Here is a 15,195-nt window from a genome sequence, read left to right as displayed (position 1 = left end):
TATAACACAAGGTGTAAAATCGAAAACCTATTTTTGCGTGCGCTGCAAAAACTATTGACAATAGAACAAAATGATGTACAGGCTATAATATAGGCAATATTTTATTACTTATAAAACTATCGCGTGAATTATACTTTATATGGCAAAACAACCTTTGCCGGGTCAGCTAGTCATACATAATTTTCTTATCGTACCTGAATACCAGAAAATATTATGCATATTAAAAATGCTAGGGATATACTATTAATTATAATATAAATTAATTTGCTCAGGCAACAGGGATTAATAATTCAATTTAAAAGACACTTTATTTTTTTAGATTATTTAATACCCCAAAATACAAATGAATTATAATAAATTGCATAGGTACAAAATATATTATAACGAGTTTGGTAGTTTTGACGATTATCTTCAAAAATATAATATTTATGTGTTATAGAATAAATGTACTGTTGATTAGTAAAATTTTGCTGTTTGAGCAGAGTACCTATGGCATTACATTTTAGCAAAATATACAAATATTATTTATAAAAGGGTATTTATAAATTTTTATCAATCATTTAGAATTCTTTTTGATGTCAGTTCAAACACAACGCCAAAGTGGCTTCGAAGAAGCTGGGCGTCATCAATAGAGCAGGGCAATACTTCAAGCCGGCCCATATTCTAGCGCTCTACAAAGCACAGGTCCGGCCACACATGGAGTATTGCTGTCATCTCTGGTCTGGCGCACACCAGTATCAGCTCGATCCATTTGACCGCGTGCAACGCAGAGCAGCTCGAATTGTCGGGGACCCAGTGCTCTGTGGACGGCTGGATCACTTGGCGTTGCGTAGAGACGTCGCTTCATTGTGTGTCTTCTACCGCATTTATCACGGGGAGTGTTCCGAAGAGCTGTTCAACCTGATTCCTGCCGCCGAATCACACCTTCGCACGACACTCCACAAATTAGGATATCATCCCCACCATCTGGATGTTTGGCGGTCCTCCACAGTGCGGTTTTCAAGTAGCTTTCTTCCTCATACTACAAAGCTGTGGAATGAGCTTCCTTGTTCGGTGTTTCCGGGACGATACGACATGGGGACCTTCAAAAAAGCGCGTACTCCTTCCTTAAAGGCCGGCAACGCTCTTGTGATTCCTCTGGTGTTGCAAGAGAATGTAGGCGGCGGTGATCACTTAACATCAGGTGACCCGTACGCTCGTTTGTCCTCCTATTCCATAAAAAAAAACACTCCCACTGGTTTGAATGGCGCTCTGAGAGAGAAGAAACGGCACAAGAAACGCTCCCAGCATTATTTTTGCGCTTTTTGTAATAAAATAAAATACATAATATTGTACTGTCATTACTAATAATATAAAATAATCTAATCAGCCGTGGAGTAGTAATATTTATGATCGATCTATTTTTCAATAAAACATTTAAATTTATTTATAGATAATGCATGAACTACGACTGGAACTTTATTATAAAAGTATACATTTACCTTTAAAACCATTATGTATCGTAGAAGCATACTAGAATTAGCTTAGACTATTTATACGTCTTGATAGACTATGACGGCTGTGAAAATGTCGAAAAAAATTGGGTTTAGAACTAACCTCTATTTTGAGCAATTCACGCAAATCGCGAGTGTACTATTAGTCCTGGCCTGGTTTTATCGGTTGTCTAATGCAAGAGACTATGAAGATGTATTTATTATTTAAGTTTAATTGTTGGGTTTTACCAGCTTCAGGCTTTAATAGCCTTGCTTGACAGCATGATAGCACTTTGTTGTGACAGTGTTATGCCCCCAAGAAGTATATTAGTCACTGACCTGTATAAATATCGCTGGACAGGCTGTTCCATGTGTTTGATAGCAATTTTTGTGCCTATTAGAAGCGCCACTCGCGAGCGTCTGGAGAACTAATTTTAACGTATAATACAAATGAAGTATTATGCATTTTGAATTTATTTTGGTCGTTTTCCATGTATACTTCAGAAATCAACGTTAAGGCTGCCAGTCCACCAGAGCGGAGCGAGGCAGCGGAGCCGAGAAACGGAGAAATATTAACCAATAGGATTGCACAAAATCTCCGCTCCTCTTAAGTGGACAGGGACTTGCGAGCTAGTTTAAAATTTCATATAAAACCGGTATGCGGAGCGGGGAAACGGAGCGGGGAAACGTGCGGGGATGCGGAGCGGGGAAACGGAGCGGGGAAACGTGCGGGGATGCGGAGCGGGGAAGCGAGTGCGGGCGCGGGCGCACTTTGCGCCGGCAGTGTGCCGCCGTATTCCGACCAGTGCGTATGTGACCGAAGATAATGGATGAAAAACTTATTGAAAGTGTGAAAAAGTTTCCGTGCATTTGGAACACATCTTCAGAATTTTACAAATGCAACGAAACAAAAGATGCTGCGTGGGACCAAATTATCATTGAAACAAACATATCGGATGGTAAATAATATGTATCTTTATTCTATAATACCTTCTAGTAGGTACATATTGATATATTTTTTTTTATTTAACAAAATAGCCTATATAATGTAATAGCCTAAATAGTTAAATAATGTCCGCAGCTGGCCAAATTATCTATATCTGTCTCACATCACTGACTATTATAGATTCTTTTCAAAATTCGAGTATCTTGCCATGGTACCTTCCCCTGATTATTAAAGTATGAACAATACATTTCACGAACTTGATAACCATCGTTACTAGAATGTTGTGTTTCTATAATATCACCAACTGATAATAATGATTGCTCCATGTTATTTTCAATATTGTTTATATAATTAGGTTGTCTTTGAATTAAATAATTGTGCAAAACACATGTTGCTTTTATTACCTTGTCAACTGTTTCTATTTTGCATTCAAAATCTTTATGATACACGTACCACTTTCTCGTCAATACACCGAAAGTTGCCTCAACAATACGACGTGCTCTTGATAATCGGTAATTAAAAATTTTTTTTTCTGCGTTAAGTCCATCACGTGGGTAAGGCCTCATAAAATTTTCCATTAATGGAAAAGCTTCGTCTCCTATAAATACGAACGGCATTTTTGCTCCACCTTGATAAAATGGTACCGGCTGAGGTAAATTCAATCTCTTTTCTTTTAGACTCTTTCCGAAAATGCTGTTATCAAAAATTCCTGCATCAGAAAATCTTCCCATAGATCCCACATCAGCCATTATGATTTTCCTTTTGGCATCAGCTAAACACATCAATACTACAGAAAATCTCTTTTTGTAGTTGAAAAACGAGGACCCGGTTTTCGAGGGAGCCTTGATATATACGTGCTTGCCATCAAGAGCACCTATACAATTTTTAAATTGCCATAGTTCATCAAAATCTTTTGCGATTTCTTTCCAGTCGTTTTCTGTTGGTTGTGACATGACAAGAGGTTGCAATATATTCCATAAAGCATCACAAACCTCCTCAACAATTCTTGATACACTTTTCAATCCAATTCTAAAATTCTCTCCCATCGTTGTAAATGACTGGCCGGTTGCTAAATACCTAAAAAAAAACGTATTTAATTGTACTTCGCGTAAGTGATGTAATATTTTTGTCATAAATAGACCATGTAATACATTTTTGTGTTTGTTGATTGTTTCAGTTACAACTGCCAAGTCGCGATGGAAACAACTGAGAGATAACCATCGGGATGCCTTAAAAAGACAAAATGCAACAAGGAGTGGACAGGCTAGAAAACAACGAAAAGAATGGAAATATCAAAAAGCCATGTCATTTTTATTGCCTTACATGAGTAACAGAGACCGGTTAACAAATTTTACGCCCCTGGACCACTCAGTAAGCGAAACTTCAAATCCGCCAAATACCATTGAAGAGAGTTCACGGGAATCATGCAATTTTTTGCCATCAAATTCAAATAATCTTCCTTCTGCCGATTATCCTAAGAATCCAACAGCTTCGGAATCTCTTCCATCAACATCCAAAAAAAGAAAGAACGATGAAATTCTAGATTATTTAAAAAAAAATCAAGAACGCCGCGAAGTGTTGGAACGAGAACGGATAGAACTTAAAAACATGATGTCAGCCAGTGATAAATACGATGAAATAGACTTATTTTTTTTAAATTTGGCTGCATCGACAAAAAAGCTGCCGTATTATTTTCAACTTCAAATTAAAAAAACCTGCTTTAATGCGGTAATGTCAGCTGAAGAAAGTAATCTTCAACATAGTTGGTATTCTCCGAATAATTATGGTTATTCTACAGGCTCAACACCTACATCAGATAACATCAACACTAGTATCGATACTCCTAGTGCTTCAGATAATATCAACACTAGTATCAATATTCCTAGTGCTTCAGATAATATCAACACTAGTATCAATATTCCTAGTGCTTCAGATAATATCAACACTAGTCTTAATATTCCTAGTGCTTCAGATAATACCAACACTAGTGTCAATATTCCTAGTGCTTCAGATAATATTAACACTAGTATCATTAATCCTAGCGCTTTACAAATTCCAACAACCCAGGATATTGAAACATCTGCAGCAGAGCCAACAGAACCCAATGAAAATGCGGTCAATTTTGAGACAGATTACGATTTTTAAATTAATATAACATGGCTTCTATAACTGTATGCAAAAATAAAAGTTACTTTGATTTAAAATGTGTACTTACTTTAAACACACCGCTAATCTTTCTCGGCTACTAATTGAATTTCTGTAAATTTGTGTCTTGTTTCCGAATATATGGTTCAATCAGGGAGTGAAGTTCATAAAAAGTACATCTTGAAACTCTATAAGAATTTTCGAAAGTTTCTTCATCAGCTGTTTGGAAAAAAGTAAAATATTCACTGTGTTCTGAACGATGTTTGATATGATTTCTTAACCAAAATCTATGTTTCCTCATAGAATTGTTCAAATGGTATATGGTAAGTATTTCGGCTTCTTCTGACTCCAACTCTTCTTCCTCAAGCAATGTAAGGTAATAATGTATCAACTTTTTCGATGGCATGTCTGCTATCACTGACATTTCGCGTAGAATTAAACCAATCGCCCCACGCCGGGAGCTCGAAATCACTCGTCGCGTACTTGCTGCCTAGCTCCGCATATTGAAAAACACAGCAACTCCGCTCCGCATTACTTCCTCACTCCGCTCCGCAGCCTCGCTCCGCTCCGGTGGACAGTCACAGTACGCAACTCCACTCCGCATTAGTCCGTTTCTCGGCTCCGCTGCCTCGCTCCGCTCTGGTGGACTGGCAGCCTAAGAAGTACACATTTTTTTTGTAAATAGTTTTCCTATTGATGTTTGATTAGGTGCGGTGTCATCAAAAGTTTTAGTTCCGCAGACTCTCGCTACATGGCCAACAGCGCCAAAATAGCGAATATTAAACAGGCACATAAGTACTTTGACAGCCGCCAGTCCAGTGGTAAATACTTAGAATATTAAGGTAAATAGTAGAGCTCAGTGATATTAGTTCATTATTTTTATATTGTGGTACCTAGTGTCTGTTTGACTGTGTTCATTATCAACTAATAATCTTTCTGCCCAAACATATTTCATTTTTATGCATATTGTGCCACGGCAAGAAAATATAATGTAACAAATGTATAAATAGATAATATTCTAACTCTCACACAGGGTTCGTCTTTTACGCTAATATCAAATAAAATTACTATATATACGCTAATATAAATTAAAAAGAATTCTAAAGCAATCAATTTTGAGAAAATAAATGCCTTTTATTATACTAAGTATATGGTCAAGACAGACACACTTTGGGATTTTTTTTTAATATTTTTATTAGTTTTAATATTTTTGGCTTACTGATGGTTTTGTTGCCAATGCTCTAAATTAATAAAACAAAAAAATATAACTGTCAAATGTCATTGAAATGTCAAATTAATAGGCGCGGCCATGTTGGTTTGTAGTAGATAAATTTTATCGAAATTCATTTCTAAAAGAAATAAATTGACACAATATGCCCAAATGCGACCTTAAAACGAGATACATCCCCGCGACTTTCGCATGGACTTTATTACTGGGCACGACATCCCTATTTTTTTATTTTCCGTAAGTACATTTACTTTAAGTCTACCGAGTGCACTTTGATTTGACAACTTTCACATAAGATTTTAGATTTGCTTCTATTAATATCATCGGAAATACCTTTGCCCTAATTGCCTTTTCATTAAAACCGCTTCTTTTTTCTCTATTTACCATCTATTTACGCTTCGCTGCAATCCCCTATAAGTCCATTTATTTAGGAAAAGAGGTCATTATTTACACTTCAGTTAAAGTACAAAAAATACTAAAGCTTAATTAAATCATTATTTATGATAGGTATTGGTGAGTTGTAGTAATTCTATAACGTGTTTGATTGAGATACGAATAATTTTATTCATATCTTTTATGTTTATTATAAATCATTATATCATAAAGTTAGGAAAGTACTTAATTCATTTGAATAAATCACATTACAATGTATTTATATTTTGACAGTGTTTTAAGGCTAATATTGATGTTGTGTTGATTGCATTTATTTTTGCTTATCTTATTTGTTATTGTAAGAAATATAATAATAATAAATTATTTATTTCTACCAACAATGGATCATAATGTGTTTAGTAACGAAGTTATTTAAAACCTAGTGTAGGTACAAGCTATCTAAAAATTTTACCTAGGACCCAACTTGTTTGCATTATCACACAGCAGGGGTTGGGGTACTGACAATCAAACCTGCGGAGAAATGCCCTAATGATATTAGAAATGTCTGTCTAATGTGAAAAATTATGTGCACAAAAAATGCTTACATTTTATGATGATTGCAATCATATTAAAAAAGATTTACTTTACTTCATAAGACATAGACATTTTTGAAAAATTTGTAATTTTGTTTTAAGAAAATAAGGGATTGGAAGAGCAGAACTTTCAGCTGATGGTTATTGATATTCCCTGCCCATAACATTGTAGTGTCACTTAGGATTCTTGAAAAACACAAAAATTCTGAGTGGCAATACAATTGAGCTTGTCACCTTGAGATAAAAGACTCATTTGCCAAGTAATTTCACTAACTATGGCACCCTTCATCTGAAATACAATAATGCTTAAACATTACTGCCTCACAACAGAAATAGGTGCAATTGTGGTACCTATAGTCTAGCCAGCATCCTGTGCAAACGAGCCTCCCACTGGTGTATGGAAATGTTTTTCTGTTTCAAACCGAATTATGTTTCAGATGTCAGTATTATCTCCAAAAACATCCATGGGTGCCTGCTTATCAAGGTGTCATAACATTTTTTGTTTTGGCCAATTTTACACTGGCTACTTTCATGGACCCGGGGGTCATACCAAAAGGTAAATCACATTCTGTTTTCTTTTATCTTTAATATTTAAATCCAATAATTGAAGTGACTGTACTATTTTGTTAAGCTAATCTGTATACTACTTAGTATAAAGTATAAACATAATCATAAAACCTTTTTGAAATGTTTGTATATCTAAAAAAAAAATTACAAATAAAGTATGTTTTAAGACATTCATGAACTGTACAACTGCTGAAAATGCTCGGAATTAAATAAAATTATTAATCAAAATGTTTCTAACTTTCTCAGGAGGTAAAATAAACTTAATTTTGTATACAGAACAACATATGTCGGGTAAGCTAGTATGTTAATATAAATTCAAGTGCAATTATGCATCATCATAAAATTTGCTGTGATGCGGAATCACACACAGCAAATTTCATTTGTTCATTGCATCACCATGGGTCCACCACTTTTCATGTCTTCCACTTTACCCTACTTACTAAATATAGCTGACGCAAATCCGAAACCCCTAAAACCAACAAGTGGCCCCAAACTCGAGAGAGAGAGCATCAAGTGTCGGGATAGTGATAGGCTTGTGAACACATTCAGTGTCATGAAGAATTGTCAAGAATTTGTTCATAGGTGAGCCTCGATTCTCACTTTACACTTTTGATGAAAGGTGAAGTGCAGGCGACCTGGTGAGCGATACATTGGAACCTGCTTCTCTAAAAGAGTTGATGTACATTAATGAGTTTGCATATCCTCAGAAGGTCGCATAGAGTTAGTGATGATAGAAAATGGCACTCTGACTTTACATTTTACATATTATATTGTAATTTGAAAGGATTTGTAAATCGATGTTATTAAATGTAAATCTTGATATGAAAGAGTGGAAATGAGTTTCTTGCTACTTCTTTTCATTAGCTCAACCCTTTACGAAGTAGCGGTAGATCCAATAAGATTTTTTTTTTCTTGACATTCATAAGTGTCATTTCCGTGACCTACGTGAATAAACTGATTTTGATTTGATTTGATAAATTTGCCCAAGAGATTCTCAATGATTAGCAAGGCCATATTTGGCCAAAATGGGTGGTAAATCGATGCAGATGCATGATAATGGCAGACCACACACGGCTCAAGTTGTGCAAGAATATATTCAGGAAGTTGGTATCAGAGTAATGGCTGGGCCACCAAGTCCCGATCTCAATCCTATTGAGCATGTCTGGAATAAGCTAGGCTAGTCAGAAGCCGCAGACCTACCACCCTCAGGGTACAAAAAAACTATATGCCTACACATCCCTTGCCGGAGACCTCAAAATATCGCGGCAACCACACTCCGTTAGTATTAAAAAGGCTGTTTAAGCAAGAATTTGCTGAAATACAATAAGGAAACAAAAAATATTATAGCGGGAAATAATGATGCCCCCCAAAAATCTTTCGTCTAAGAAGAACGGAAGCTTGTTACTTACCGTCGACATACAAATTCAAATTCAATTTTTTTTATTCAAAATAGGATGTGACATCACTTATTGAAAGTCAAAAAAACTACCTACCATTCCAAAATGAATGCCTCAGACCTGAGAAGAATGGGCGCAACAAAGTCAGCAGGCTTATTTGGACACAGGACATGCCCTACATCAATCCTGTCGCACGATCCTGTAGACAAACTGTGTAAACAGTTTTACAGGACTTTGTATTATTTTATGAAGAAACTGTATGTTTATAATAAACTAGCTGATATCCCGTGACGTCGTTCGCGTACGTATTTTTACACCTTGGGTTACATTAGTGGACTTTTAGTAGGGATCCTTAATTTTTTGAAAATTTAATATAGCCTATAACAACCGGGGATAATATAGCACAGTGAAAGAATTATTCAATTTGGTTCAGTAGTTGTGGAGCCTATTCAATGCAAACAAACAAACAATCAAATCTTTCCTCTTTATAATATTAGTATAGAAGTTAGATAAATAAATAAACAAAAAATCGCAGTTAAAGAGAATGGTTCGATCAAGATGCGTTCCAAGCGTACGCAGCAATGTAATATCGGCTACATTAATTGTCCCACTAAGAATTAGCTCATAACATTTCATACTTATTACCTTCCTGTTTATCCAAATGTTTTGAGTTTTCTTTAGTGTTAATTCCGCCACGAGACAGACTGTGGCGAGAGATGACTCGTGTCAGAGTGTGGCGAGTCAGCATCTACAGAGGATGCCTCGTGTAGAGGCGAACCACGTGTCGAATTGTTTAAAGACAAATATTGGCGGAATTACCACTAAACTCAATAATCAAAACATTCTTACCTCCCTATTTATATAATTAATATCAATGGCACAGACTCATTAAGGGTTTTAAATTTTTTATTCAGCGGTAGTAACGATAAAATAAAATGAAATTCATCAGTTCTCTGATCCGCTCAGCAACACAATATCTCGGATGAGCTGTTGTCAGCGGTTTTAATTAAGTCTGCCAGTGCATTCATACGTGGATGAAACTTTAATCTACTCAGATTCAACCTAGTTAGGATCCATTTGCAAAATTGTATTATTATGAAGTAGAGTCTAAAAGGGTTTATTTGTTATAGTATTTTTTTCTGTAGTTATCTACAAAAAAAATACTGTTTTATAGGAATTTGCCAATAATATTTCAAAACATCAAGAATTATTACGTAAAAAATGCTCCCTGTTGTTATAACGAAATCGTTTCACATTCTCTCATAGAGAATATGTCCATATTGTTTTGTATGGAATATTGAAAAAAAAAAAAATTATGGGTCCCAAATTGAAATAAAAACTATCCTATCTCTCAAGTTGGACTAAACTGCACTCCATGAAACTCCGCATTAAAATCCTTTCATTAGTTTAGGGAGTCCAAACAATGTGACACGTAATTTATATATATTATGATATATTATAATATAATAATAATAATATATAAAGCTGCAGTGTTTGTTTGTTTGTTTGTTTGAACGCGCTAATCTCTGGTACTACTGGCTATAGGCTATGTTTTTTTTTTCAAAATTAGGGATCCGTAATAAAATTGCTATTTTGTAACACAAGGTGTAAAATCGAAAACCTATTTTTGCGTGCGCTGCAAAAACTATTGACAATAGAACAAAATGATGTACAGGCTATAATATAGGCAATATTTTATTACTTATAAAACTATTGCGTGAATTATACTTTATATGGCAAAACAACGTTTGCCGGGTCAGCTAGTATTATAATATAATAGTTGTGCTCTGTGGTTTCTACTGTATATAATAATTTTTTGTCATAAAATTTCTATTGAGGCTGATACAAAAAAGGCGTATAATAATAATAATATTGACACACTTTTTACACAAATTCTGATACCCCAAATTAAGCATGTATAGCCTGTGTTATGCAAGACAACGATATATTTAATACAATATACTTACTTAAACATACATAAATACATTTAAACATCTATGACTAAGAAAAAAATCATCGATATTCATCATATAAATGCTTGCACCTACCGGGATTCGAACCCGGGACCTCTAGCTTAGTAGGTAGGATCGCAAACCACTCGGCTATACAGGTCGTCTATACTGCGTATGATATCGCGATTGTTTAGAGATGTATCTAGAATCATTTTATTTGTAGAGCATTATATTAACACAAGTACACTATCACTACCGATTACGCGGGTGCTTTATTTTTCGTCTTACTTCACATAAATAATAATTTATCTCTAGCTGCTAATAAATCTGGCTATTTCAAAAACAATTATTCAAATGCGACTGGTGAAATCAGATATTCTATAGTTCAAACAAACAAACATGCAACTCGTGAGCTCTTTAATATTAATAACTAAATTTAAACTATACTTATAAATGGAAATCCGTTTTTTTGGAGTTTACTCCTTTAGAATCAATCTTCATATAAGGCGCCCGGTATGAGAAAAATATGGACAGTAAAATCTGCTCATCAAAATTTGATAGTAACGTTTTTCTCATCTAAATAAAAACAGACTTTGTCTGCTTACAAATAAGGAAACAATTAGCATTGTATTTTCCTGTAGGCCACCTATCGTTACTTTTGATTGTTTTTTAATTAATACGCTTTTATTAGCTTCTGCTGTATGTATGTTTGTAACCGAATCCATTGGACTTGATTTTGTTTAGTACCTGTTTAAAGACAATCGTTCTTGAGCAGTAAACTCCAGTCGTGCGTCGGAGCTGACACACACACTTTTTATTTTTTTCTTCGGTTATAATAAGATTAAAAGTTTGTTCAAACATGGAGAGTTTGGCCTTGTCAGATTCATCCATGACTAAATAGCTAAGTAGCGTGGAAATGGCGCATACAGTTTTATATGCGCGCCTCAGCCCTGAGGAAGTACGAACGCGTTGTGGTGCGTAAACTAATTTATCAATGTGTTATTAGTCCACTTCAGTTACGAACCTACTAACGTTTTAAAATGAGTGGGCACCTTAACCCTTAGGTAGGCGCGCTAAAAAAATACATAAGTAGGCGCGTGGGGTGCTATACACCCCGCTTATTTTTTTTAGGTAAATAAAACACAAAATATATGCAAATCAGACTACCATTAGTGATGACATTATAATCCTACTGTTACTGTTATAATTATTTAATATCTGGACCACCGAGCCTCGCTCGAATTTTTAAGAATGTACAAAACTTGAACAAAAAATATCTAATAGGACAACTAGATTCGAACCGGTTTCTTCTGCTTTCCGGATCACCCAACGTCCCATCTGAGCTATTATAGTCTTGTGTATAGTGTGGCGAAATACACCTTTCTATTCTAATGTTATTCTAGCTGTTTCTCATTAAAACACGGATAAAACTAATTTTTTTTAATTTGAAACCTAGCTAGATCGATTTCTGGCCCCCGAAACTTCCTGTAGGTATACAAAATTTAATTAAAATCGTTGGAGCCGTTTACGAGATTCAGATTATATATATGCAAGAATTGCTCATTTAAAGATCTGTGCTAAACGGAGGGAGTTGCGGGCAGACAATAGTATCATATAAAATAGTTTTAGGCAGTGAGGTTACTACTTAACCTTATTATAGAGTAATCCTATTGAGTCTGAATAGTGTTCATTGAAGGATATTGAAATCGATAATACTTTAATTCGTCTTTAGAGGAAGTAGGCCAGAATTCGCCCTAATATTTTGATGTTGTTATGTTTTGTGTGTTTTCAATAGGCTAGGAGCATCCCGTCCCAAGTTCGATACTTACTACCAAATTGCACACTTGCTTTAGATCTTCCTATATTATGTCATAATTGACTTTGACAAACTTTTGACATCGACTTCCTTTGTGGAAATTTTGATGTGCAAAATATTTGATGTCTTGACTTAAAACGCATGTTGATCCTTGTTCTGTGAAAAACGGAAAACTAATCCATCCTACCAGATTTGTAATCTTTTGTGGGACCAAAAAAAACTTCTTCATTCTATGACTCGTAAAACACCCCTATGCAAAAATGATGTTAACCGTTGCTCTGTGAAAAACAAAAACGAATCTATGCCGCAGGAACCGTTAATTATTCCGGGATTAAAAGTCGGCCTATGTTCTACTCAAGACTATGATCAATATCTGTTCCAAATTTCAGCCAAATGAATTCAGCTGTTCAGACGTGATTGAGTAGCCAACATTCTCGTACATAATACTAACTTATAGAACAGGTAACGGAGCTGCTGTCAGCAATTCTTTTGTGCGTTGGATAAGTCCTATGAGAAGTTTATGTAAAATGGCAAACTGCCACAATGCATAATTAATGGTGGTGCTAGAAACTTAACTTATGGCGTCTAGTGCGCTTCTTATTACGTTTTAGTTATGGTGAAGGATTTGAAATTTGAATATACCACCGATACCCCATTTAAAAAAAATTCATATACATCTATTTACATTCACAAATTGAAAGTACTTTCTCCTTTTCATTAGTCCCAGATAAATATTAGGCACTGTAATGGTAGTCATTACTTACTGTTACTAATGGAAAACCATTAAAATACAATTTTTGAAAATTATCAATCTGTTAAGTGTTTTAAGAGTTACACGAATACCTACACATCGGCGCAAATAATTTAGATAACAACTTCGTGCGAGCAACTGGTGAAGAATTTGATTCTCGCTTGGACCCGCATGTTGGCTGATTAGAAAAACTAGTACTGTCAGTGTCATTCTTTTATGGCTAACCTACAACATAATATACGTAATTGAATATGGAATAAGCCATAAAGAATGAATATTTCTATTTTGAAATAATCTTTCTCTAGATATAAAACAATTAATACGCGGAAAAAATTACAAAACCAAATTCTTAAGTGATAGGATCATAGCTTATAAGAACACCAGGCCTCCGACCAGCACACGCTAAGCAAGTTGATTTAGTGAGGGCATATCCATACAACGTCACGTGCAGAATAGTTACTGCACGAGGTGAGATGGCGTGGGTCAGTTGTGCAGGGTCTAAGAGCTGTTATATAAAATAAATTAAGGACACATCGTTATCACTAAGATATATTAACAGATCATTAAATTATAAACAAGTAGCGCTCGTTTATTAGGTGAAGCTCCGGAACCTACATGGCTATGGCTTTTGTATGGTACACCCCAGTATTAGCTCCATCCAGTAGTTTGTGAACGTCTCGATCGCTTAGCGTTGCATTGAGATTTTGAATCATTGTGTGACCTGACCATCAAGATCTGTTGTACCTGAACCCAGTCGAATTATCATCCTTATTAATAAAATTTTAGAAGGAGCCTTCGTTCTGCAGACACATTGTTAAAATCTCCTAAAATTCACTATTTGAAACTGACTGTTAATTTGCAGGCTTATCCTCCTCGTTTCCTCTTAATTAGGCCATTCCGACAAACCCTCCGTGACTAACTTAATTGGGCTAAATAAGCGAGTGTCGTGTTGAGTGACTTCCTAAGAATTTAATGACTGCCATTTACACGTTTACGGTTTTTCGAGGCCTTGTGTCGTATATTTTCGATTTGAGAAACAATAAACTATCAGAAAACCGTGCTAAAGAACACGTATTAAGTTCACTTTTGACCAAATAATAATTAAACCGATTAAAAGTGCCATTAATGGGTTACTGAGACTTAATATCTTATGCCTCAAAATGACGAAACATGCAAGACGTACCTACCTTATGGTAAGTGATATGCCCAACTCATTTCAATGCAGTGTCGCTCACGATTGTTGAAAAAACAAAATTCCGAGTCACATATGTTATAGTCACCTTTACCGCATACAAGTCTTTTAACAATTCTTTTAACTTTCGTCATTTTCTTGAATTGTGAGTATATGCTTAATATACTTTTGTGAGTATATTAAGCATATACTCACAAAAGACTTACCTACTAAATCGACTCTTCCGAGTAGTAGGCATATCAAGTCTATGTTTATTCCTGGTGTCATTATGATCACCACAGTTACTAGAAAATTCGCTTGAGTGTCTTTCATAACTTTATCTAGAATATATTGAGAGGCAACAGTTTTATTTCTTTAAATTTACTCTCAATACTTAGTCTCAAGCCCTAGGTTATAAAAAGCGCGAAAAGCTTCTGTTCAGAAGAGTATTTATATCAGATGTGTTGCTCCATAACAATGTACCATACGACATAATAACGAAAGTAAACTAGTCGCGCCGTACATGTCAGTTAATTGCCAAATCATTTCGACCGTATGCTGCAGAAATACGTTACTTTTTACAAGTTTTTTTTCCTTTGAAGCTAGATCATTTATACAGATAAGGAAGAGGAACGGTCCAAGAATAGACCCTTGTGGTACCTCTAGACAGAGGAATCCCATCCTGGAATGAATGGGGATGGAAATCTACCATTCACACCTTTTGAATTCTATTGTTTATGTATTAAATTAGAAGGTCGAGCGCAGTTCCAGCTTTTATGCCATAG

The 15,195-nt window shown here is 35.3% G+C and overlaps 2 protein-coding genes across 4 annotated transcripts in view; both read left to right on the top strand.

The window, feature by feature from the left end:
- The first annotated feature begins 1,990 nt into the window (after positions 1-1,990).
- Positions 1,991-4,622, top strand: LOC126979641 (uncharacterized). Its single transcript, XM_050829089.1, has 2 exons — positions 1,991-2,431; positions 3,596-4,622. Exons 1-2 carry the CDS (start codon positions 2,299-2,301, stop codon positions 4,561-4,563), a joined length of 1,101 nt encoding a protein of 366 aa, XP_050685046.1. The 5' UTR covers positions 1,991-2,298; the 3' UTR covers positions 4,564-4,622.
- A 1,238-nt stretch (positions 4,623-5,860) lies between these two features.
- The window catches only part of LOC126979625 (palmitoyltransferase ZDHHC8), a 30,436-nt gene continuing 21,101 nt past the window's right edge, over positions 5,861-15,195 (top strand). For all 3 annotated transcript variants that reach the window (XM_050829056.1, XM_050829057.1, XM_050829058.1), the window contains exons 1-2: positions 5,861-6,028; positions 7,194-7,312. In XM_050829056.1, the coding sequence (XP_050685013.1) occupies positions 5,937-6,028; positions 7,194-7,312 (211 nt within the window). In that variant the 5' untranslated portion in view covers positions 5,861-5,936. The remainder of the gene's footprint in view (positions 6,029-7,193; positions 7,313-15,195) is intronic.

This window comes from Leptidea sinapis, chromosome 3, assembly GCF_905404315.1.
Source record: "Leptidea sinapis chromosome 3, ilLepSina1.1, whole genome shotgun sequence".
Taxonomy (NCBI): Eukaryota; Metazoa; Arthropoda; class Insecta; order Lepidoptera; family Pieridae; genus Leptidea; species Leptidea sinapis.
The sequence above is the reverse complement of the archived record's forward strand: the minus strand, read 5'-3'. Positions and strand labels throughout refer to the sequence as shown.